The 27276-nt window shown below is 38.5% G+C and overlaps 1 protein-coding gene across 5 annotated transcripts in view; it reads right to left on the minus strand.

The window, feature by feature from the left end:
- Positions 1–3117: 3117 nt before the first annotated feature.
- The window catches only part of UEVLD (UEV and lactate/malate dehyrogenase domains), a 54582-nt gene continuing 30423 nt past the window's right edge, over positions 3118–27276 (minus strand). For 4 of the 5 annotated variants that reach the window (XM_032359224.1, XM_032359226.1, XM_032359227.1 and 1 more), the window contains 5 exons: positions 17046–17216; positions 15883–16056; positions 8151–8214; positions 4939–5062; positions 3118–3913 (listed from right to left, as the gene is read on the minus strand). In XM_032359224.1, the coding sequence (XP_032215115.1) occupies positions 3746–3913; positions 4939–5062; positions 8151–8214; positions 15883–16056; positions 17046–17216 (701 nt within the window). In that variant the 3' untranslated portion in view covers positions 3118–3745. Of the gene's footprint in view, positions 3914–4938; positions 5063–8150; positions 8215–15882; positions 16057–17045; positions 17217–27276 lie in introns of those variants that run through there. The other variant, XM_032359228.1, reaches the window with a different exon arrangement.

Here is a 27276-nt window from a genome sequence, read left to right on the forward strand (position 1 = left end):
GCGTTAGATGATGCCTCGGGTCTCTCTGATGATCAGGTTTTGTTTTTGTGTTTTTAAGCATAAAAGTTCTTCATACTACATCCACAAAGGCGAAGTGCAGAGCCCTGGTTTCACAGGAATCCAGGCGGTGATTTCTTCTCTGGGAAACCATTCCCCTAAGCAAGAACGCTTTTCCTAGCCAGAATCACAATACCCTGCATTCTACCTTGCAGTACAGTGCATATTAGCCTGCCCAGTATCAAAGTCCAAATCTTTGAGGGCAGGCTCATCTTCAGATCCCCTTGAACAGAGCAAGAGTAGGGGCTTGATCTTAATTGAATTTCGACTACTCAAGTTCTTCATGGTCATTTATGAGTCATTACTGCACTCACCACGGTGAGTGTACACGGTGCATGCAAGGTATTGTAAAACTTGGGTTTGATAATCTGTACTATGTTCATTTGGATGATGTTAGCTTAGTGCTGGTGAGGAACAGGCTGTGGTATTAATTCTTTTCTGAGTTGGCATCTAGGTGAGGTCACAAACATAGAGGGCTTAATTGAAATCATGTAGAAGTATCTTAAATTACTGCCAACACAAGGTACAGGCTGTCCCAATAGGTATCATTTTTTTGGATATGGACATCCTGTGTTAATCATACAGTTCCAGTCAAACCAAACTATTGGGCAGTCTGTCTTTCCACTGCACCTCTTTTTTCTTTTTTTTAATTTTATTTATTTGAGAGACCGCAAGAGCAGGACGATCACGGAGGGAGGGGAGAAGCAGACTCCGCACTGAGCAGATTGCCCCACACAGAGTCAATCCCAGCACCCCAAGATACACAACCTGAACCACCCATGAGTCCCATAAAAGAACTACCTCTTTTATGTCTTTTAACTACTTAAAAGCAAAGTAGTTTTCAAACTGGTCTTAGAACCACAACTTATTCAGAAGTACCCTCAGAGCAACTGTACTTTATCAGTTGGGAGAGTGCAGGTAATATATTGCTTAAAAAGTTTTCTTGCTAGAAGTAATTTTTAAAAGCTTGAAAACAATTAACAGAAGCCACTCTCTTAATTTTGCACTTAAGTTACTTAAAATGAAATAAATAGCCTGGGTACTGTATCAATTACATGAAAGAACCTTTCTCTTCAATCTGAATAAATTTCCTATCACTCTTTCAATAAATTAGGCATCTTCTGGTGATTTTAAAGTCAAAATTTATTTTACTCATTGCTCTTGGTACTTAAGCTACAACATAAATTGGAAAATCAAATATTTATCTCTGCACTACAAAATCAAAGCATTTTAATCCACGCCCCACTAAAAATAATTAACAACAAGAGATACTGCATGATTTTGGAAAAATGAAACCGTGAAAGTTAAAAGAATAGTGAATGGCAATTACCACCAAATCATAGTGAGGTAGTGGTGGTACTGCTTCTTGACTTACATATGCAACCTACATGATTGAGAATACTCAGCACTTGAGGAAATAACTGACAGAACTATTTCTATAGGGTGGGCTTCTGCAGAGCAAGGACTATTTCTCAACTTTGAATACTTAAATTCTAACACAGTATTTGGAGTAACAGTAGATGCTAAATAAGTATTTGTTGTATTGCATTCATTGACCTACATTTATAATTAATATAGTGAACTCTTGGTAATGAACTCTTGGTAATTCATCTTTTACACAATGTCTTGCAATTAGGTTATTCAATTAGATTCATATTAGAAATTAGATAGTAGAAGTTACCTAATTTCTAATTAGATCATAGATATTAGAAAAATCTCATTTAAAAAATACAAGAAATGGTTCTTTCAGTTTTACTTCCCTATTTCATGCAACAGGACAGTGAGGATACATTGTTAAGAGTAACACCAAAATAATCTACCCAATGTAGTGAACTTACACAGAACTAATGCTTATCTCCTCAAACGTCCAAGGTTTTTAGCTCAGGTAATTCTCACAGGAATCTTTCCAAACGTATTACATACTTTTCTACTTTCTTAAACATGGGACACTGAATTTAATATTACTTTATGATTTAAGCTCATTGTAAGCATCCATTATTCAACTAAACCAGCATTAGTTTTACTGTTTCTAACCAGGATGTGTCTGCCCTTATAAACCACCTGGCTCCTATCTCTCTGACCAGGTTTGGATTTGCCTGTTATGTGCTTTCAAGGCACCTGGGACTTCTTCACAGCACTTAACTATTCTTGCAATTGTACATCTGTTCATGAGATTTGATTACAATGTCTCCTATACTAGATTGTATGGACCGTGAAGGCTGTGCCTAGTCCCGGTTGGCCTACCACTGTATCTGCAGCGCCCCGTACGTGTCTGGTGTACTGTAGGCTTCCACTCAGTACCCTATGAATGAAAAACAAATAAACACCTATCTCAGTGCATATTCCTTTTTGCTATTTGCTGAGGGCAAGTCTGCAAAGTCAGGGAATCCATCTTTCAAAAACTATATTGGGATAATAAAGAAAGTCGGCCCCTACATGAGAATAGAAGTAATCCTTCTATAGCGTACAGAACCCTAGCTTTAAGGACTTGTGCTCACTGTTTTGGCTGTCAGGCTTTTTCTTCCTTCTACTGCTTAGAAAAAGAAGAGGTGGTGTGGCCAAGTGCCCCTGGGATGTGACACCTGGGTACTAACCCTCAATCTTCTCCTCTATAAAATGATAGAACCTACCACAGCAGATGATTTTCAAGATTCAATAAGATAATAAAGTGCTCATCCCCCTGCCTGAAACAGCAGTGTCAGTGTTGGGTATTATTACTAGTTGTGTCACATCTGTAACAATACACTGTCTTTCACACACAATGTACTGTTATTGACGCATAAGGCATATATATGCTCAATCACTCCTTCAGGAGTGGCTAGAGGGTTTGTTCAGAACAGCCAATGCATCCAAGACTTATAGTTTTTATAAGTCTTTTATAAGTTTTAAGACTAATAGTTTTTATGAAATCCTCCTGTTTTAGCTCTAAAGTAAATAGCTTGGCTATTTTTCATAACCTATTTCCACTAAAAATATACCTTTCTCTATGGTACTACTAGTGTAATGGGCTTTTGAGGTGCTGGAGATCTACGATATAGCCCAAGAAGGGGTTATAAAAAGTTTCAGAAAGGACAGTCTCACTGGAAATTTAACTACACTTTTTCTTCAACTATTAAAAAATTTCACTTTCACTACTTGAAAGTGCACATAAAATTTGTTTTTTTAAATTTTTGGTAGCTAATTGATTTGAAGAGGGAAAACAAAATGCTTTCTCATTTTTCTCAGTTATATTTTAAAGAAGAAACAGTACCTTAGGCTGGGGATCTTTTGAAAGTACACCTAGCACAGATTCTGTAAATCAATATTGGGCCTTCAGCTTATCATGTTTAATAGTCAAGGAGTCACTTTTTCTTTTAAAAAACATAGTACTTTCAAAATACTCCCAAAGTGCTAAATGTGCTTTTAGTTGAGGATCCATAAATTTAAATGATGCATATTGTTGATGAATGTCTACTTCTGCTGGAGGTTGGAAGAACAGTTTTAGAGAGCTCAAGAGCAACAAAGAAAATTAGATCTCTTCCCCCTCCCTATCTTAACTTCCTAAGGATTCAAATTACAAAGCTAATCAGAAACCATCTACCTTAACCAAGCAGTTTGTAAGGGTAAGTAGTAAGATACAGAAATTCTCAACCCTATGTATGTTGGCAAAATTAAATGACCTTTCCTTTCTGGTAACTGAACTTTAGAATCAAAGTTTTAACTGTTGCTGGAGACCATGGATTGATGACGCACTGCTTTGGAGTTTCTCAGTCACCACATCTTCCTTCACTGTGCTTTGGATGACTTCAGATACCCCACTGCTTCCAATGATGCAAGGCAAACTTAAAAACACTTCACTATTTATGTCATAATATCCCTGAAATGAAAAAAAAACAAAATAGGGATTACAAGAGAACTAAATCACCGCAAAAAATTAGTATCATAAATATGTATGCTTCCTTGCTTTTCTAGTTATAAACAGGTAAGAGATGAACTTAAAAAAAAAATGGTCTTCATTTAATTTCCAAACCTGTGACTGTTTTGGAAAATGCGTGTGATAGGAGGCATGTGGTTAGGGACAGCCACTTGGTGGGGAGGCGAGCTGGCCTGCTGCTACACAGTGAGCAGATGGGGGCTGAGAAAAGCTGGTGAGAGTGAGCTCCCAGTGGAGGGGTCTAGTCACATACAGTAACCTGTTTTGAGTTTTTCTTTCTGTTTTTTTTTTTTTTTTAATATTTTATTTATTTATTTGGCAGACAGAGATCACAAGTAGGCAGAGAGAGAGGAAGGGAAGCAGGCTCCCCACTGAGCAGAGAGCCTGATGTGGGGCTCGATCCCAGGACCCTGAGCTCACGACTTGAGCTCACGACCTGAGGTGAAGGTGGAGGCTTAACACACTGAGCCACCCAGGCGCCCCCCACTTTCTGTGTTTTATTTCCCTTCTGATATTCCAAAGTTTTCATGAAAATGACTTAAGCATGTGTGCCTTGTCTTAGCTGTGCTTTAGGGACTCTAGACTTGGGATAAAGCAGGGAAGGACAGAGTGAGCTGGAGAGGCACCTGGATGCGCAGCTGGGACGAGCTGGCATGTCAGTCTGGGGTGATGGGACTGGCTGAGGTGGTAAATGACAACCAGAGCTTAATGGAATACACAAATGTTTCTTGAGACTTCCCCAAAATTACATGGGGCGGGGGGCGTAGCGGGGCAACCTGGAAGAAGTCCAGGCTTCCCAGAACCAAGCAGGACAGGGCTTCGCCCGAACTGTCTCCTCCCATGTGTTACTCTCGAAACCAGTAAATACTGAAGACACCTGAGGTACAGTCGAAGCAGCACTTTTTCTGGATTTATATGAATAATTTAAAAGTTAAAAAACATGATGAAAGTATGAAAACAGCAATTACCTTTGCTAAAATTGATACAGAATGTATCTTCTTTTTATTGTTTACAATACTGTCAACCAGGTCAGCCACTGATAGTCCAACAGACCAGGATCTTTGACCTTTTACCCGTAACAGTTCCATGGCTCTAGATTACAAAAAAAAAAATAAAAATAAAAATAAATTTAGAAAAAATAATAAATCTGCGTAACAGTATTGTTTTTGCACCACACCCAGTGCTCCATGCAATACATGCCCTCCTTAATACAATGAATACTGTTACGCTGAAATTAAAAGTCTAATTCTGTTTATAAACATGGTAATATGTTAATGATATACTATCAGCAAATAATTATAGTTATATATAAGTCCTTTCTGTGTATATATACATTAGCACAGAATAAATTTGGAAAGATGCTCATCAGATTATTGCTTGATAATCTCTAGGTGGGGGTGCCTGGGTGGCTCAGTGGGTTAAGCCTCTGCCTTCGGCTCAGGTCATGATCCCGGGGTCCTGGGATTGAGCCCCACATTGGGCTCTCTGCTCAGGAGGGAGCCTGCTTCTTCCTCTCTCTCTGCCTGCCTCTCTGCCTACTTGTGATCTCTCTGTCAAATAATAATAATAATAAAAAAGGATAATCTCTAGGTGGTAGAAATAAGGATATTTATGTATTTTTGTCTTTCTTTTCTTTTTTAATTTACTGAGTTGAGAATGAAGAGAGGACAGGAGGGAGTATGCAAGCAGGAGGAGGGGCAGAGGGAGAGAGAGAAATCCAAGCAAATTCTGGCTAAGAGCAGAGCTGATACAGGACTTGATCCTGTGACCCTGAGATCATGACCTTAGCCAAAATCAAGAGTCGGATTACTCAACTAACTGAGCCACCCAGGTGCCCACTGAAAACACTGATAGCTACTTTTCAAAATACTCTCGAAAGAAGTGTTACTTATTTACATCCTCACTATCTTGTATGAGAATGCTAGTCTCATTGAATCAATGCCAACAATTACTTACAGATGGAAATAGTAACTTGTCTTGCTTGCTCTTGATTTAATGATGACCAGTGTGATCTCTGGATTTTTTATACCTGATTCTGAGAACTGCCTGTTAATTTTCCATTCCTCCATTTTACATTGTATTTTTTTCTAAGAGTTCGTCCAGCAATGGTTAATGAGTTAACAGATGATAATAAAACATTATCTCAAAATTTAAAAAAATAAATAATAATAAATCTCAGAAAATTCACAAAGTATGCACATTTTGTTTTACACTGTTTAAGGTATTAATTAGATATTTTTGGATTTGGAAGTAAGTGTTATATAGCAATTGTTAGGGAAGCCTACAGATAATCTACTGGCAAAGTTTTTCTTAAAATGTCAGGCAGGTAGTTCACAGAGAAAATACACATGGCTTAATAACGTAAAAGAAGCTCACCTCCCCTAATATTTAAATGTGAGTTAAAACAATACACCAGTCTTGCCTATCAAAATCAGCAAATTTAAAGAGACTGATAACTATTTCTGGAGAAGCTACAGAGAACCAGGCCTGCCCATAACCGCTGTTGAGAGTGGAAAGTGATATCATCTTTTAGGAAAAAGATTTAGCAACATCTGATCTAGAAATTCCTCCTCAGGGATTTTATTCCACTGCAATATGCTCAAGTATGCAAATATATACATATGTTCGCCTTGTGTGAGACAGCAAATATTCTGGAAACAACTCCTCAAAAGAGGACTGCTTCAGTAAATCACTATCCAAATGTTGTACTGTATCGCTCCAGAGAGAAATAAGGTAGATTTGTATGTACCACATGGGAAAATGTCCAAGATTTATTATTAAGGAAACAAAGTTGCAGGTAATACGAATAGCATACATCTATTGTGCAAATAACAAAAATAGTAATGATAATGTTTGCATAAGCATGGGAAAAATGTTTGGATATATGGATACTAAGCTGTTAATAGTAGTGGTCTCTGGAGAGTGGGATTACCCCATTTTTCACTTTATACTTTATAGATATCTGCGGAATATGAAGTTTTATAACAGCATACATTCTCTTTGTAAATAATAAAAATGATATAAATTAAATAAACATGTTTGAATTTCTTCCTTTTATAGTTTCTTCCTTATAAATGCAGGATTATGTAGAGAATCAGATTAGAATGGATTATACAACACTTCTCAGTAAGAATTTTTTTTTTTAAGATTTCATTTATTTATTTATTTATTTATTTATTTATTTAATAGAGACAGCGAGAGCAGGAACACAGCAGGGGGAGTGGGAGAGGAAGAAGCAGGCTTCCTGCCAAGCAGGGAGCCCGATGTGGGGCTCATTCCCAGGACCCTGGTATCATGAACTGAGCCGAAGGTAGATGCTTAACAACTGAGCCACCCAAGCGCCCCCAATAAGAGAATATTCTTTCCAGTTTTTATAGGCTAAGAGTCTTAAACTGAAGGTTTATAAAGCTAAAAGTCTCCACCAAATTGCAGAAACATATGTTATTATGTGATGGTGAGACAACAGATGGCCTGAAAACACACAGTGCACAGAGTACAAACTGTAGGGTATGGGCCTTGGAAGGTGTGTGACCACAGGCAACAGACACAGGATCTGTGCAGTATACTTTATTTTTGCTTGAACTTATATAGCTTATCCATTCATATTATATTAGTTTCCAAATGTATTTATGCATGATCAATAAGTACATTATTATTTTTTAAGATGTATTTATTTTAGAGACAGTATGCATGTGGGGCAGGGGCAGAGGGAGAGGAAGAGAGAGGATCTCCAGCAGGGAGCCTAACATGGGGCTCAATCTCATGACCCTGAGATCACGACCTGAGCCAAAACCAAGAGTCAGACACTCAACCAACTGAGCACCCCAGGCACCCCTGTATTAATTTTAAGTGATACGGATAAATTCTCTCTACATTTAGAAAATTGTCAATATCCTCAGATGTTGACCTCTCAGAGCAGGAAGTCAAGAACTACAAATAAGAAACCTGTTCTCCCCTTTACGCATCCACTGCGTATCTGAAATAAAGTTTGCAAGGCCCTCCTAGATCTTTCAGATAAGAAATCAAAGACTAAAACTGACCTCTTACACTCTGATCTTGTCCATACTAGCTAGTTTTGTTTGCAGAAGCCTGGTAAGGGCGTGCTGTGTAAACAGTTGCTATGGTACCACGAAGTACATGATTTTCAACTGGGTACATGCAAATCGACACTCAGTGTTACCTGTTGGACAACTGCACCCGAGAGTTAGGACTCATTACTTCTTCTTGGCCACCCCATGTGGGCACTAAAAATTAAAGGAAAAATTAATTATATGTTGGCAACAACTTCCTTAGGATTTGCATGTGATAAATGATCACCTGCAGTCAAGGGTATCTGTATGAAACTTTAAACACTTTCTCCCCTTTCTAGAAACAGCATTGGGTATGCTGTGCCAACTGCCTGGGAGCTACACTCACCCCCAAAACATGATCCCCAGAGCCTATCTGCAGCCTCCTTCCCTGTGCTCTCTCATCAACACTAGTTCTATAAGAGCCGTCTTGCTGTCCAAGTTGAAAGCCTTCCTTCCTCAGCAGCAAACACTTGGCATTTGCTGAGATTACGTTCTTTCATCAGGTGAGGTATAATTTGGTCACCATTTTGGCTAGATTTGCACAGCTGTTAGAGAGGCAGAGTCCTGTTTGCTAAGAGGATCTTTTGGGTTACCATTTCGCCCCAGTACATCATTTACAAAAAAAAAAAAAATCAAAAAATCAAAAAATCAAAAATTCAAGCTCTATGTGTGAACTGGATATTTACACCACATTCTAATATTAAATAGAAATTGCCAGAAACATTTTGAAACCTTTCTAATGTTCATCTATTTCTCACCTGTGTGAAGGCATTCTTTAATACAGATGTGTATTGGGGTAGGCAAAACAAAAATACATTTGGATATTTAAGGCCGTTTTTAAGGTATAAGTCTTTTAAAAAAGATTTATTTATTAGAGAGAGAGAGAGCAAGAGTGCAAGTGAGCGAGTGAGAGTGCACAGGGGCAGGCACAGAGGGAGAGGGAGGAAGACAATTTCAAGCAGATTCCCTGCTGAGTCCAGAGCCATGACCCTGAGATCATGACCTGAGCCAAAATCAAGGGTTGGTCACTTAACTAAGTCACACAGGCACCCCTACATTTCTCTTCTCCCTCTCTCTCTGCCCCTCCCCCCACTGGCATGCTCTTTCTCTCTCTCTCTCAAATAAATAAATCTTTAAAAGCTTTGATCTCAAATAAAAAAATTGTTATATGAGCAATACAAATATATGTGAATAGATTAAGAGATTAAAAAATATTTTACATGGACAGAATGGTTATATATTAATTTTTTCTAAAAAATTTCTGTACAGGGGCGCCTGGGTGGCTCAGTGGGTTAAAGCCTCTGCCTTCAGCTCAGGTCATGATCCCAGGGTCCTGGGATGGAGCCCCGCATCAGGTTCTCTGCTCAGCAGGGAGCCTGCTTCCTCCTCTCTCTCTGCCTGCTTCTCTGCCTACTTGTGATCTCTGTCTGTCAAATAAATAAATAAAATCTTTAAAAAAATAAAAAAATAATAAAAAATAAAACATTTCTGTACATTGGGGGACCCTGGGTGGCTCAGATGGTTGGGCATCTGCCTTTGCCTCAGGTCATGATCTTCAGATCCTGGGATCGAGCCCTATGTCAAGCTCTGAGCTTGGCAAGGAGTCTGCTTCTCCCTCTTCTGCCTCTCCCCTGCTTGTGCTCTCTCTGTTCTCTCTTTCTCTCAAATGAATAAATAAAATCTTTTAAAAATTTTTCTGTACATTACTGGTAAATTCACAGTAGAAAATTGGGGGAAATGTCTGCTAAATGAAATACAGCATTTATTGACCTTGGAAGAGTGAATAAAAAGGGGCAAGGGAGGAATGAGAATACTCAGGGCACAAAAAATATGAATAAATTATTAATGTGTGTGCACATATATAATAATCATTAAATTATTTTAAATTATGTTATTATATTATTATATATTGTGTTATATATTAAATTACTTAAATTATATATTAAATTATTATTTGTGTGTGTGTGTGTGTGTATCACACTCATTCTTTCTTCTCTGAGTCCTGACTTCGAAGAGCCGTGGGGAAAGAATGGAGAGAGGGAGAAAGCTTCACTATGTTCAACTTTTCTTGTGAGAATGTCATTAGAATTTTCAATTAGGTTTAGATGGACTTATTTTTTTGTTCATTTACTGCCCAACCCTTCAAAATTCCTAAATATATGTCCAACCTATTTTAGGGAGTCCTTTCAAATACTGTAACTAATCAATCCTAATCTTTTTGGCCCCAATCCTCAGGAAAGCAATCCTTGGGCCCCAAATTTTAATGAACAGTGACCATGGTGAAAGTCTTTTCCATTGTATATACTTTCCCTTGCGTAAGACTGATGCCCAATGCAGATGACCTAACAGTCTGTTCTGACATCCAACCATTAGATTTCTAAACCATGGTTTGAAGGAGTTACCTGCAGTTTACATAGAATATTAATATCAGAGCTGAAAACAGCAGCTCCAAAGCATATGTTCTGCTATCTAATTGGGTGGGGGCATAATATAAATGACCTTTGCTCACAAGATAGTATCAGCATCATTTCAAAACACATTTACTGAAGCCAATCCAAAGTCAAGGAGCTTGCAGTTTGGTGGGGTAAACACATAGGTAAATATGCAACTCTAACACAGTGTGATAATGGTTATGTTAGAGGCATGAATTCCCTTGACCTGGAGAATTAGGAAAGGCTTTCTGGGAGACATGGTACTCAAGCCCAGTCTTGAAGGGTAAGCAGGAGTTAGCCAAGTGAATGAACGTTCAGGGAAAGGAAGAATCAGGTGCAAAAGCAAGGAGGCCTGAGAGACATGAATCATTCAGGAAACTGCAGGCTGACCACATGACTAGCACAGAATGCCTGGCAGGATAGCAGAAGAGGAAGCTGGCGAGGGGAGGGAAGCAGGAAACTAATCTTAAAGGGTCTTGTACGTCAGTATTCCTCCCCCAGGTTGTAGCTGTCATTTGTCTCTGAAATACTTGACGAGAATTAATTTTATTTGCACACCTGCTATTCTTAGTACAGTTTCCAAATCCTAATGTTGCTTTACGTCAAAGTGTAGTTTTACATGTCCTTTCGCTAATTTTCTATTCATCGCTGCCTTACTGATTGCTGTAATAGAAACTACTATTTACTGGATATTAAAGCTGTGTTAGACACTGTACTAAATGCTTTCAATGAACTGTCTCATTAAGTCAAAGCAAGAGAAAGCACAGCTTTGGAGTCAGAGCAGGATTTAAATCTTCCTAGATATGTAATCTTGGGCAAATCACTTAACCTGATAGTCTTAAGCTTCCCCATCTGTTAATTTGGAAAACCACCATCTCCTTCAGAGGGTGTTTACACATTTTAAGTGAGATATGCAACACATTTAAAACACAGAGTAGGCTCTCAATGAAAAGTTATTATAATTGCTATTACTGCACTGACGGCACTTATGCAAAAATATAACCAGTTGATGTTTAAGGATGTAACCAGCAGAGGGAGCCTCTGTCCATTTCTGGCTTCAGGGCCAAGGTAAGTTATACCTATTGTGAATATAACTATCTCTGAAACAAAGTACTAGACAGGATAAAAAGCGATCTGATGGTGGGGTCTAGATGGGACACAGGGAGGTGGGTTGGGGAGAGCATCAGTAGTTTCAGTGCTATCGGTAATGCTCTTAACTGACTGTAGATTCATGAATGTTTGTACTATTATGCTTCAAAACATCTATTATACATTATATGTATTCTTTTATGTAGGTCAGATAGTACATAATATTACATTTAAGTGACCCCAGTTCACATCTACCTACATCCTTCTATTTCTAGTTCCCATGTGAGAGCTCAAGACAGAATTACCATATCCTTCCCTTGTGTTTTTATCCTACTTCCGGTGGCCCTCTCTCTTAGCAAGTCAACGTTGCCTTCCCATTACAGTCATTTCCGGTGTTAGAGCTAAGCCTCCTAGAGACATGGTTGGGTTCTCACACATGTACATACCTCCATCGGCAGTCAGCACAGTGCTGGACGCTGGTTTATCAATTTCACTATCCTTTATTTTCTCTCTACAATTTGGGATATTTATGTAAGGACCTATTTAGCCAGAGAGCTTCCATCCAGTTAAACAATAACTTTGTTGTTTAAAACTTAAATTGTCCCTGGCCTCCTTCCCCCGGGGGACTTACTTAAAAACAAGTCTGGAAACCAGTCCCAGGTAACAAAGCCCAAACACAAGGGTGGGTCAGGCCAGGTGAAGACATCCAATGGGGGGGCAGTGCGCATACTGTCTCCCTAGTTACCAAGGAGAACAGGCCCTCTCCTTTGGGCACCTTTTGGGTGCCAATTTTGATCAAGGTTATAGAGGGTTCAAACATCTACTAGGGTAAACTGTAGTTCAATTGGTCACTTATGTGTGACCTAACATGACTGTGCAGCTTTTTCTGTGTGTTACAATTTCATAGGCCACCTGTGCGTGGCCAGGCCCAACCACATGGCCTTTGCTCTTAAAAGCTAGTCTGTGAAGCAGAGAGAGGTCGCCCTCTCTGTAAGAGGCGCGGCCCCAAACGTTGCGTTTGACTCTTGATGCTCAGCTTGAAATAAAGCTTTGCTTGACCTACGCTTTGTATCAGTCTCGCTCCTTTAATCACAGATCCATTACTGGGGAACCTAACAATTAATACAACCATACTGTGAAATGTTTTTATTCATTCAAGAACTGTAACTTACTGTTGGGACTGGTTAAATAAATTTTGATATATCCAGTAGTTTAAAAGGATGAGTGAAATCTATATATGTTACTATGCAATTATTTCCCCATTGTATCAGTAAAATGTCAATAATGTATATACCGACTACCTAGGAAATATTTCATATATGTGCTTATCTACCCACAGAACATTGCCAGAAGATTACACAGAGCCTGTTAACTGTGACAGAATCTAGGGAGGAAAAACTGGGAATCTGGCATAGAAGAGAGACTTATTTTTTACTGCATATACCTTTTTGTACCATTTAATTTTTTGCAATATGAATGAATGACTTTTTCAACTAAAAGAGAACAGCTTAATAATTTACACTTTCACTAAAGAGAAGGTAAACACACTAAATATTCAAATAAATAAACAGCAGCTTAACAAAGAATAAGGATCATATTTCCTGGTTATATGGATAATTACCATACAGTTAACAAAAGCTTTTAGCTCAAAAGGGTGAAGGAGTCACTGTGGAGTGATGTGATCAGGAAAAGCTTCACAATGTAAGTGAGGGCTTGACCTTGACCTCAAAGGATGAGATTCGAGGGCACCTGGGTGGCTCAGTGGGTTAAGCCGCTGCCTTCGGCTCAGGTCATGATCTCAGGGTCCTGGGATCGAGTCCCACATCGGGCTCTCTGCTCAGTGGGGAGTCTGCTTCCTCCTCTCTCCCTGCCTGCCTCTCTGCCTACTTGTGATCTCTCTCTGTCAAATAAATAAATAAAAATCTTAAAAAAAAAAAAAGGATGAGATTCGAGTATGTGGAGAGAGAGGAAGAAGTGCAAAGTTCCCTGTGGCTGAAGCAAAACTGTGGGGGCACAAGATCCCACAAGAACTGTGGGGGTTATAGTCCTTCTAGTCCTTTTAGTCCTTCTTTGACCCTAAAAACTACAGTTTCTTTATTTATTTTATTTATTTTTTATTTGACAGAGAGATCACAAGTAGGCAGAGAAGCAGGCAGAGAGAGACAGGAGGAGGAGAAGGCAGGCTCCCCGCTGAGCAGAGAGCCCGATGCGGGACTTGATCCCAGGACCCTGAGATCACAACCCGAGCCGAAGGCAGAGGCTTTAACCACTGAGCCACCCAGGCGCCCCAAAACTACAGTTTCTTGTGCAGATCACTCTTCTGGTGCAGATAACTCTTACCATCTCTTTATCCATTGCTGACTCCCTACAACAAAACGTAATTGATCCCTTGGGTCACTTCCAGCTCTCAAATAGTATTACTACCTCCTTAATCAGAATGAGGAAGGAAGATTAGGGCTGTATTTTGGGATTTCTTGAATGCCAAGCAAAAGAACTTCATATTTTCATTAGAGGAAGTCAGTGAAGTCTTTTGAAAAGAGGAATATGATTTAGGAAGACTGGATTTATACAGGAAAGCACACAGTAAAGGTCTGGCTAACATCATTATTAATTTGGTATCATTTACAGGGTAGATAAGAGGGGAAACAGTAAACTAATTGTAAGAGCTGCAAGAAATCAGAGAAGCAGGAGATCAACATGGACCAGAACTCAAATAGTACTAGTGAGTAAAATATGGGGTCTCAGGTGTGTTTGCAACCCTAGGCATGCATTACTCTAATACATCTGCTCTAAGTTCTTTGCCACCCATTTCCAGGGTCCTGTTGATCAGGGTCTAGTGTCAAGGAGCATTCTGAGCCTGAAAAGTCATCCTGCTCAATCACAAAATCAGGTTTTGTAAAGGTTTCTTCGACAGTCTGACTCTAGCACTGAATTATCTAGGTAGCCAATACTAATTTACACAGATTTAAATACTGCTATATTTTATTAAAAATTTCTTTAAAATTATATAAATACTAAATATCCATAATGACAAAATTAGAAAATAGTGACAAATACACATTTTTTAAAGTTTCCTTTAACCCAGATACAACTACTGTTAATATGTGCCTTTACCCACTTCTGATTTCCCATTCCTAGAGTATCTTTCCCACTCTGCTCTCTATTCAAATCCTATTCATTCTTCCAACATCTACTTCAATGATGCCTATACAGAATTTTCTCCAGTCATTTCAACTCATGTTAAATGCTCACTCAGAAGCTAAGTACTCTAAGTCTATAATACCCATTCTGGCAGTTAATCAAATAGTTTCTTATACTTTCACTGTTAGCTAAAGTATCATGTACATATTCTTATTCCTATTCTAAAATAACTTTTAAGTATGGTGAAGGAAGATACCATGCTCTATGCCTCTCTCATTTTTTAAAAGATTTATTTCCTTATTTTGAGAAAGAGCAAGTGAGTGGGGGAAGAAGGAAAGGGAGAGAGAGAATCTCAGGCAGATTCCCCACTAAGCAGGGAGCCTGGGGCTTGATCTCATGACCCTAAGATCACCCCTGAGCCGAAACCAAGAGTTGGACATTTAACTGATGGAGTGGCCCAGGTGCCCCGTGCCTCCTTCAGATCATACTAACACCTTTGGCAGTAGTGAGGAAAGAGTAGGCACTTACATAGAAAATGAGGACAAACAGCACTTCTGTCCCCTTACTAACTTGACTTGAAAACACGAGGGAAACAGTAAAGGAAGAAAGGAAGAGATACTCAAGTTGGATAGGGAAGTATTCTTTTTGGGTAGGAAAAGGGGCTTTCCAGTCTGGGGAACTCAATGCTTTTTGTGGTAGGAAGAGAGCAAGTGGGCTACTGGAAAAGATCATAGGGATACACAAAGAGTGAAAATTCTGTTTAAAAGGTGAGAAAGGGACAGGAGGTACGGCCCTAGGAAGAAGGTCTGAACTTAGGAAAGGTAAGCAGGTGGAGTGAGGGGAGAGGAAAGGAAGGAGTTCTGTATATGTGTCAAGGTTTATTTAAATGGGGCTCTCTAGAGAATTAAGCTTTCAAATTAATCCTGGACTCTGAAATTCAATTAGAAAAATAGAAAACTAAGCGCTCTTGCCTAGTGTTAAACTTATGGAAAAGTAAATAAATGAGAATGCCACACTTGAAGAGTCCCTTCACAATACCGGGCCCATTACATACAAGGTCCTGAAATGTGAAACAGAAGCCAAGCGAGCTCCGCTGCTCCAGAATCTCCAGATGTGTCTGAATAGCATGGCCACTGATGACTTAGGTTAGCAATATAGCTAACACAAGCGTCCTTCTTACCTTTGTCTTCTCCCTGTTCACCGATAACCCATACTTGTTTTCCTGACGGCTGTGCCTTCAAAACATTTGTAATAATATACTGTAATCTCTGTGAGTCCAGATTACATCCAATCCCGATCACTCGATTTACAGGAAATGCACTCAGTTTCCAAGTCACGTATGTCATGATTTCCACTAAATATCGCACACAAGGTGAAAACATAAAGATTTAAAAAAAATATACTTCTAGCCTAGTTCATAAACAAAATACTTATTATGTTAATAAGTATAGTAGAGCATCTATATATTCTTCCTAGGTTCTAAATACACTATGAGGCAGGCCATATTTTTAATGTATATTAAAAACATTAACCACGCTTCAGCATGATTTTACATAACTTTGTTGTTAAATATAAATTAAAAGTGGAAAATAGATATTTTCCTAGTTAAGTAAGAAAGATACAAACTGGGATGGAAAACCAGAAAATAATCATTGTTTCTCATTGATCAAGCTCTCTTTTATAGCTTTAGATAAATTTCTCTTTAAATTAAGAATCACATACACCACTACGCAGTACAACACTACGAATAAAAACAACCCCTTTTTTCTGCCATGCCGAAAGGATGTCAGGAATTAGAGACGTGTCCCTCAACCAATTACTACAGGCAAACATGTAAAATGCATACCCTTAGACTGGGAACATTAAGAAAGTCTGTTTCTGTTCACCAATTTGAGTCCAATACCACCTAATCATTTGAAAATATTTCTTTTTTAAGGAAAACAGTTCTAAAAACAATTTATAATACATGAAAAGTTAACAACGCACACTGGCATGCTCACTAATATCTTACGACACTTTAGAATTAACAAAGGATCTTTCACATAAGCCCCTGTATTTTTCTCTTGGTTGTCCAACAATTTTTGCACTGAGGAAGACACGGCTAAAAACCTGGACTAGAATGATAGTGATATTACATAAAAAATTTTAAGTTGTAACCTTCTAGTTCATGCCAGTCAGTAAGAAGTGGCTGCTTGACAGATGGAAATACTGCATTGTTCAGTATAAAAGCAATTTGGATAGCCTAGCTGTTCCTTTATAATCTAGTTTTAGGACCTTCATCAGTAAATGGCAATTCTGTTGATGCACTGGGCTGCCAGATGAATTTAAAACAAAACCTTTTACCTGGTTGAGATGCGACGAGCAGGACACCATGTTGACTATAGTGTCCCAGAGCTGGGACAAGGGCTCTGAACATATCCACATTGCTTTGTACCACATCCAGGTAGGACTGAGAACTACCCAAAGAGTTGACTGTGAAGATCACCACCTTGGAATGAGCAGAGGCAGACAAATCTAATGAATAAAAAGAAACAGTCTGAGCTCGAGGTCTAGGTTTTTTTTTTTTTTTTCCAAAGATTTTATTTATTTATTTGATAGACAGAGATTACAAGTAGTCCGAGAAGCAGGCAGAAAGAGAGGAGGAAGCAAGTTCCCCGCTAAGCAGAGAGCCTGATGCTGGGTTTGATCCCAGGACCCTGAGACCATGACCTGAGCTGAAGGCAGAGGCTTTAACCCACTGAGCCACCCAGGCACCCTAAGGTCTAGGTTTTAATCAAGTTTTTGTTCTTGTTTTTCTTTTTCTTTTCTACAAGTGGAGAGCTTTCAGGCATATTTGCCTCCAGATCAATCCTGTATCCACGGAAGTATACAAAGGGCTGAGATCTGCTTCCAGAAAGATGATTAGGAGGTAGAGTGTATCCCCAGGGGAGAAAGAGAGCAATAAAGATAAAGAAAATAAAGCACAGGACCCAGAGACTTTGTTTTTTCCTGTAACATGTAACTTTCCTAGGAAGAGTAAGTAATATGCTATAGGCAAAATGAACCTATAATCAACTGCATCGCTGATTCTTAAACTGTAAGTTTAGGAATCCTAGAGTTCCTTGAAAGTGAACTTCCATGTGGAAGGACTGGGAATAAGCGGAAAGAAGCCTGGTGGGCACAGCTCCATGCTCTTAACTTTTACCTCTCCCAGCACAGTAGCTCTGATTGTATCTGTTTTGCTTACTAAGGATTCTGCTCCAAAGAGGAAAAAAAATGATTGGAAAATCTTTAAATCAAGATAAAATGTCTTGGCTCATTTTTTACAGACTTTTCCTTATACCGAAGCCCAGTACCCTTGGTTTTAGGTTCTTCTTACCACGTGACCTACAGGTAAGCAACTGCTATGACTTAGACAAGCTGTGTTTTGGAGTTCATGCCTCTGATCCTGAAGCATACATATACTGTTTTACAACTCTATTGCTCTCTATTACACAATGTGTTCTATGAATAAGTGCATGTCAAAAAAGTGGCCAGACTTTGCCAGCAGCACAGACAACAGAAAAACAATACAGTAGATGGCAGCAGTCCAGTCAACATTTATAAAGTAGTATTAGCATCCCAAAGAGATAATGAGCAGATTCCAGGTTTATATTCTTAATGAAGTGTCTAAGGCCATCTCTCTAAACAAGTTTCAGAAGGAAACACCTGTGCAATGTGTCCTCTGGGGAATACACTTTCTAAATTTAGCTCATATTTTAACACAGTTGTGGGGCTCATAGGTCCTGGATTTTAATTATGGTTTTTCATGAGTTTTCTTAAATAATTCCTGTGTTCTAGTGTTCAGACTGGATACTTGGTAACGAGTCAAGACCTCAAGAACTGGAAGGTATACAGTTAACACTTCTATATGCCAAGTACTATTCTAAGAACTTTCCGTACAGTTGCTCATTTAATCTAATCTACAGCACACTATGGGGTCACGTCATCCCTCATTTTACAGATGAGGAATCTGAGGCACGGTTAAGTTAAGTAACTTGCTCAGTCACAGAGCTTGTAAGCGGTGGAGCCAGAATTCAAGCCTGGCTGCAGAATACTGTTAAGCACTGTGCTATATTAGAAACAGAGTCCAAAACCTTCATAGAGATGACGAAAATGTTATTTAGATAGATTAGGTGACTTGTCCATATTACCAAACATCAGTGAACAATTCATGACCTTACAATTTGGTCCCAACCTATCTTGCCAGAATCATTTCATTTTTTCCCCCTTTTTAATTTTCTTTACTATGAATGTTGCAAGTGCCCTTGCCCTCAAGGTTGCCCCATGAATAGGGTAGCAGCTGTCAGATATGATTTCAAAAGTGCAAGAAAGGCTTCCTACTCCGTAAGATTCCCCAAGCTCCCAAACCTTTTCACTCTCTTCCTTTGAGCCTAGAAGCTAGTATTTCTTATACTCCCCTGTATAAACCTTTGGCTCAAGTTGAATTGGTCCCTGTTCTAACCCAGTATATTTCTCTCACTTTCCTGATATGGGCTCTACTTGAATTCTTTCTATCTGGAATGTTTCTCACTACGCTCACCACATTAGATAGGTATCTGTTTAACTGTCTACCACATTCAGCATGTTATGAGCTCTGCGACAGCAGGGATTGTTTGTGTCTTACTCATCTGTCCATTTCCAGTCTTACTCATCTGTCCATAGTCACTTAGCAATAGCTCCATTGCCCCACCCCACCCCATGGCAGTTCAAATCTCTCTTATTCTGGTAGATCTGGGACACATCTCCCTCCACTCAGCTCCAACAAGAATGCTCACTGTCTATACCATTCTCTTGGCAATTAATCATATATTGCCTCATTAATCTCTTGTCATGAATTACAGTCATTACAGTCAGAAGCAGCTTGAAGTTAGATGGAAAGATACACATATTACTGTTTACATCTTGCATGTGTATCTTTCCATCTAACTTCAAGCTGCCTCTGACTAAGCAGAGAGTCTTCCATTCCTATCAATCCCCTGCAACAATTCCTAAAAGCTAGGCTGGGTACTCAGGAATAACTTGAGTTATTCCAGGTACTGAGGAATAACTTGGGAAGTGCAATAAAATGACAGATTATCCCATGTTCTGAAGATTTAGTTACATACATAAAGGGAAATACTGCTTAGGAATGCCATTCCCCATGTGATTCTCATGTACAACTAGGTTTGGTAAATACTGTCTCAAGGCAACTAGATTCTTTGCACCTCGTAGGCACTCAGAATATTTTTCTTGGACTCTTCCTTCTCAGGTCTTCCCTTAGAAGTTGATGATTTTACAAAAGATCCCAAATAGCCAAAGCAATCTTGAAAAAGAAGAACAAAGCTGGGAGGTATCGCAATCCCAGATTTCAAGATGTACTACAAAGCTGTGGTAATAAAAACAGTATAGCACTGACACAAAAGTAGACACACAGATCAAGGATAGAAAACAGTCTAGAAATAAACCCATGCTTTTATGGTCAATTAATCTATGAAAAGGGGCAAGTATATACGATGGGGAAAAGACAGTCTCTTCAACAAATGGTGTTAGGAAAACTGGACAGCTACAGGTAAGAGAATGAAACTGGACCTTTTTCTTATATCATACACAAAAATAAACTTGAAATGGATTAAAGACCTAAATGCGAAGATATTAAGCCATAACATTCATAGAAGATTGTGGAGAGCCATGTTGCAAGAACTGTGGAACACGTAGACGGCTATGCCTGAGAGGCTCAGCTGTAAATGTTTAACCCATGAAATATGGGTGCATTTGAATGACGTATAGGCCATTCTAAGAGTCATGGGGAAGGTATATGATTAACCAAGAGTCATGGGGAAGGCACAAGTTCTATAGAACAATAGAGTCACGTAGATGCTCACGAGCACTTCACATGCTTAGGGATAAGGTCACAGGTAGCACTTCTGATTGGTGAATAGACTCGTCGTGTGATCTATTGATTGGTTGCCTGTAATTCATGTTAACTATATCAAGGGGCTACAATTGTGGTGCGGGGTTCCCGAATCAAGATATGTAGAAGATTGTCAATAAAGAAGTTTGCCACTCAGCCTCGACTGCGGGTCGTTCTTGCCAGCGAAGAGCGACAGAAGATAAATAAGCAGTAATTTCTTTGACATTAGCCATGGAAACATTTTTCTAGATAGGTTATCTCTGGCAAGGGAAACAAAAGCAAAATTAAGCTATTGAGACTACACCAAAATAAAAAGGTTTTGCACAGCAAAGAAAACCATCAACAGAGCAAAAAGGCAAGCTACTGAATGGGAGAAGATATGTGTAAGTGATATATTTGATAAAGCATTATTTTCCAAAATATACAAGGAACTTATGCAACTTAACACCAAAAAAAACCAAACAATCCAATTAAAAATGGGCAGAGGATGTGAACAGACATTTTTCCAAAGAAGACATACAGATGGCCAACAGACACATGAAAAGATGCTCAACATCACTAATCATCAAGGGAAATGCAGATTAAAATGACAATGAGATATTACTTTACACCTGTCAGAATGGTTAAAATAAAAAAGACAACAAATAACAAGTGCTGGCAAGAATGTGGAGAAAAAGGAATCCTCGTTCCAAACCTGTTGCTGGGAATGTGAACTGGTGCAGCCACTGTGGAAAACAGTATGGAGACTGCTCAAAAAAAATTAACAATAAACTTACCATGTGATCTAGCAATTCCACTACTAGATATTTACCCAAAGAAAAAGAAAACACTATTAAAAAAGATCTATTCACCGCATATTTATTGTAGCATTTCTTAGAAAAGTCAAGATATGGAAGCAACTCAAGTGTCCATCAATAAATATATGGATAAGGAACATGTGGTATCTATCTATCTATATCTACCTACCTACCTACCTGCTACAGTGGAATATGACTCAGCCATAAAAAGAATGAAATCTTGCCATTTGCAACAACATGGATGGACCTAGAGGTTACAGTGCAAGGTGAAGTAAGTCAGAGAAAGACACATACCATACAATTTCACTCATATGTGGAATTTAATAAACAAAACAAATGAACAACAACAAAAAAAGGGAAGATAGACAAACGAGAAACCAGACTCTTAAATATGGAGAACAGAGGGCTGTCAGAGGAGAGATGAGGAGGGGCATGGGTGAAACAGGTGAAGAGGGCTAAGAGTAAGCTTATGTTGATGAGCACTGAGAAATGAACAGAACTGTTGAACCACTCTATTGTACACCGTTAATTATACTGGAATAAAAAATCAAGTTAAAAAAAGAAGTTGGTGATTTAATATGGTGGAAGAGATTTTATAGTTATAGAGAGAATTAGGAAGGGCTTTAAGCATGATTATGTAAAGATATGATCCTAATATAAGTTCAATTCAATAATAATTAATGCAATAAACCTCTACTATGTTTCCTCTTATATTACAGGTTAATTATATGAGGCCCTAAGAACCCAAAGTGAATGACATATTGTCTTTGCCCTAGATTGCCTGATCCAAATTCTAATGTTACCACTTACTTATTAGCAGAGTGACAAGGTTCCTCCTAGGTCAGAGATGTCAATCACCATCCGGACTCCCAGGATACAAACCTCGTATCTCTATCCTAGCTATACAGGTAGCCCAGAAAAACAACATTCTTCCTGCCAAGCCACTGGTTCCCAAACACCATAGGCCCTAAACCCGTGGCTGCTTATAGTCAGACTAGGGGATATCAATCCAATATCCAGTATGTCAAAAGACCCAGAAAATAATAATTCATGCTCTGATATACTACTGTTCTCAGATTATGAGGATGATGTTGTGATAAAGGAAACACACATTCATTTTAAATCATTAAATTTTTACTCAAAACGACTGGAAAATTAGGCAATCAAATTATAATGTCCGAATGCTATGGAGACCTCACTGAAGTATTCTAGCTAGTGTATCAGTCTGAATATACTGGAGACCTCAAGTTTTTCATTTCTCTGGTATAGTGCTAAACTGTTCTAACTATAACAAAAAAATCACATAAAAATATGTTCTTTTCAAATTATTCTTCACTGTGGTGCAAAATTCTAGAAATGATGATGACCCTTAATTTAGAAATTGTGTTAAGATTATAGCTATTAAAAGTCTTCCTATGTTGGTTGGGGGAGAACACCACCAAAGAATGATGTCCCAGTAGCTTTAGGCATTATTTCAGTCAATGACTAGAAGGGGTATTTTTGTCTGACAAATAGAGGTAGACTTTTTTTTTTTTAATGTTAAACAAAAACACCCATATTAAAAGATAAGGTAGGGAATCTGCTCAGTTCAAACGAGTGCCTTTAATGGTTACTGCCACAGTGATCTGGGTTTTGGAACTGTATAAACAACACTGAGACTTTCTAAGATTCACCATTTGTGGCAAACTAAGGCCATGACTTGAGTATGTTATGCTGTATCTCTATCTTTAGAGAGGATCATCTTTTTTTTTTTTTTTTAAGATTTTGTTTTTATTTATTTGAGAGAGAGAAAGAGAGAGAGATCACAAGTAGGCAGAGAGTCAGGCAGAGGGGGAAGCAGGCTCCCCACCGAGCAGAGAGCCCGATGCGGGGCTCGATACCAGGACCCTGAGATCATGACCTGAGCCAAAGGCAGAGGCTTAACCCACTGAGCCACCCAGGCACCCTTAGAGAGGATCATCTTAAGAATAAAAGGTTTATCTATTGATAAAATGTCCCAGTAATAGAAAAAAAATGATCCAACATAAATTTCACATACCAATACTAGAATCATGAAGAGTAATGAGTGATTTGGCAAAAGGGTTACTCTGGAAGATTTCCTAGAGAGAAGGTGACTCGAGTTTCAAGTATGAAGGGCATGTTGAGGCTAATGAAGGATTATTTACCTGGGGTAAGTGTAGAGTGGGAAAGGAGGTTTAAAAAAAGGGGGGGCTTAAATCAATGATTTTCAGCTTCAATACAGTCAATTTCAAAATTTTTATCACAACCCATGCCATGAGATAGGCATACCATGAAATACATTTTCTATTGCAACCCAAGACACAAAATATATGTATGTGTATATAAACAAAACCAAAAACATTACAGAAAATACCCTTAATGCTATTCTGATATACACTATTGTTCTAGTTCATTTTTATAAAATGCTGGTCATACTCCTCTATGTTGATTCCACAATCTGCAATTATGTCACTATTTACAATTTTTAGAATACTGCCTTTAATGGGTATAAGAATCACCTGAGCTACTTATCTAAAATGTAGATTCCCAGGCTCCACCCCTAGAAATTCAGGATCCATAGGTCTAGGATGAACCCCAGGCATCTGCAATTGTAAGGTGATTCTGATATAAGCGATTAATCCACAACTCATGTTTTAAGAACCACTGGCTATTGAGCATATTTTGCTCTACTCCATAGGTCAACAATACGCTATTTTCAAATTCACAACTACTGAAAACTTTTTTCTCCATGCACACATATGCGAAGACCCCCCCCCACACAAACATTTATGCCTGCATATGCAAAGACTATTTCTAGAGTGCATCATGTAAAATTGGTAACGAACTTATGTTTGAAATCCTAGTTTAGCCTCTAACTAACTGCATGTCCTAAACCACAACCTCTCTGAGCCATCTATAAAAGGAACAGTGAGTGAATATATGTGAAGTGCCTAGCATATATTACTGATTCCTTAGAAAAATGTCAAGTGCTATTGTTGTTATTTAGGGACAAAAGATAAACATAATAGTAAACATGATAACATAATAAACATAATAACTATGATCAAAATGTCATAGGACAATGATCTCATTAGCTAAGCTTAATACAGAATAAAAGTAATTAAAAAAAAGAATGAAAGTAACCAAGAGAGAGCAAACAGGAACACTTATGTACTATTAGAGAGTACAAATTGGTTCAACTTTTTTGGGAACAATTTACCAATATAAATTTTGAAAACACCTATTTTTGACCCAGTAATTCTACCTTATCTTGCCAATTAGAGAAGTACATGAAAATTTTTGTATAACAGCGTTCTCTCCACTATTATTTGTAAACAAAAAAAAACCCCAAAACAACCTAAATGTCTTCCAACAGGAGACAGACATCCATATGACAAAATATTATGAAGCTGTTCAAAGAAGTAGAGCTATTTAGATCTATCTATGCTGTTAAAAAAGATATTCAAAAGCACTATTAATTCACCAACAATTTCAACACAGAATTCCCATATAAGCCAGAAGTTCTACTTCTGAGTATATACCTAAAAGAAGTAAAAACAGTTTTTCAAACAAAAACTTGTACATGACTGTTCATAGTAGCACTATTCACAATAGCAAAAAGATACACCCCAAAGGTCTATCGACTGATGGATGAATAAAATGTGGAATATGGAATATTACTCAGCCATAAAAAGAATGATGTACTGATACATGCTATAATATGGATAAATGTTGAAAACATGATGCTAAGTGAAAGAAGCCAGACATGAAAGGACACATATTGTATGATTCCATTTATACAACATTTCTACAATAGGCAAGTCCACAGGGCAGATTAGTGGTTGCCAGGACATGGGGAGAGGGGAAATGGGGAGTGATTACTTATTGTGTATATGGTTTCCTTTTGGGGGGACAAAATATTCTAGAACTAGGTAGTGGTGATGGCTGCAGAACACTGTGAATGCCCTAAATGTCACTAAATGTCACTATTGTTTTACGTTATATGTGTTTTTTTTTTTCCATTAGCAAAAATCTGTTTTTATCCTCTACAGGGAACATTCTTTCCCCTTCTTATTCTCCTCTGACAGTTCTCTAGTCCATTCTGTTTCTTCTTTTTTTAAAAAAAAATTTTTATTTCTATTCAGCGTTAACAGTATTCATTGGTTTTGCACCACAGCCAGTGCTCCATGCAATATGTGCCCTCTCCAATACCCACCACCCGGTTCCCCCAACCTCCCACCCCCCGCCCCTTCAAAACCCTCAGATTGTTTTTCAGAGTCCATAGTCTCTCATGGTTCACCTCCCCTTCCAATTTCCCCCAACTCCCTTCTCCTCTCTAACTCCCCTTGTCCTCCATGCTATTTGTTATGCTCCACAAGTAAGTGAAACCATATGATAATTGACTCTCTCTGCTTGACTTAATTCACTCAGCATAATCTCTTCCAGTCCCATCCATGAATTTTTTTATTTCATTTTATTTTATTTATTTTTGGTTAAAGGTTTTATTTATTTATTCATTTGACTGGGGGAGAGAGAGAGAGAAAGAGAGGGCACAAGCAGCATGACCCTGGGATCATGATCTGAGCCGAAGGCAGATACTTAACTGACTGAGCCACCCAAGTGCACAAAATAAATGTATTTTAGCACAAAATAAAAATAAAGGAATAAAAACATTAACTTCAAAAAACAAGTGTAAAACCAGTTTCTCCAATCTGACTCCTGAAGCAACTACCTTTTTTTTTTTTTTAAAGATTTTATTTATTTTTTTGACAGAGAGAGAAAGAGAGCACAAATGGGGGGAATGGCAGGCAGAGGGAGAGGGAGAAGTAGGCTCCACACTGAGCCAGAGCCTGATCCCAGGATCCTGGGATCATGACCTGAGCTGAAGGCAGATGCTTAACCGACTGAGCCACCCAGGTGTCCCTTAAGCAACTATTCTTAATAATTCCTTTGTATTTCTCCAGATTTAGTCTATACTTACACAAGCATAACTGTGGGCATATGTGTATATTCACGTGCTCACCTGTATATATGGTTAACCTTCCCCAAAATGTTTTTGTTTTTAAGATTTTATTTATTTTTGAGAGAGAGGAGGAACACAAGCAGGGAGGAGAGGCAGAGAGAGAAGCAGACTCCCTGCTGAGCAGGGAGCCAATGTGGAGCTCCATCCCAGGACCCTGGGAGCATGACCTGAGCCAAAGGCAGAGGCTTAACTGAGCCACCCAGGCATCTCCCAACCCCCCACAAATGTTTCAATAACTATTTTGAAAAAGTCCAAGTGGAGCCAAAGCATAACTCTAGGATGGTTAGTCGCAGTCATCAATGCCTGTCATGATGGAACATTACTCAAATTTCTGAAACCACTGATCCTAATTTCCCAAAATTACTAATGCACTTCTCCGTATTATGGAATATACTTATGAGATACTTGTTAACATTACATTTAAAATTGTTCATGTAGTAGTAATTAAACTCTGTGTTAGCAGGAACACAATAACCAAATTAACAAGTGGGACATGAAAGTTGCCCCAAGACGGTGTAGACTCACTCAACATTCCCTACGCGGTGGCAAGCACCACACACTATACGTCTACTCCAAGGGTTCTATTCTTTCAATTATATGAAACAATAGTTATTGATGGTTAATGAGTTACACAGGCAGAAATTTCTTCAGATCCTAAAAGGCCTCACAGTCTCTGGGGTCCATACACTAAAGTCTCCTAAAGTGATTTGGAAGAGTTAAAAGGTCCCTTAAGAATTTCAGTACTTGGAAATGATAGGCACAAGAGAATACCCAGCTCTCTAAAGGATCCTCTGTATGAGGCCTACAAAAGGATCATTAAAGCAAATACTGTATTCTTTCCAG

The sequence above is a fragment of the Mustela erminea genome, chromosome 9 (assembly GCF_009829155.1).
Source record: "Mustela erminea isolate mMusErm1 chromosome 9, mMusErm1.Pri, whole genome shotgun sequence".
Lineage (NCBI taxonomy): Eukaryota > Metazoa > Chordata > Mammalia > Carnivora > Mustelidae > Mustela > Mustela erminea.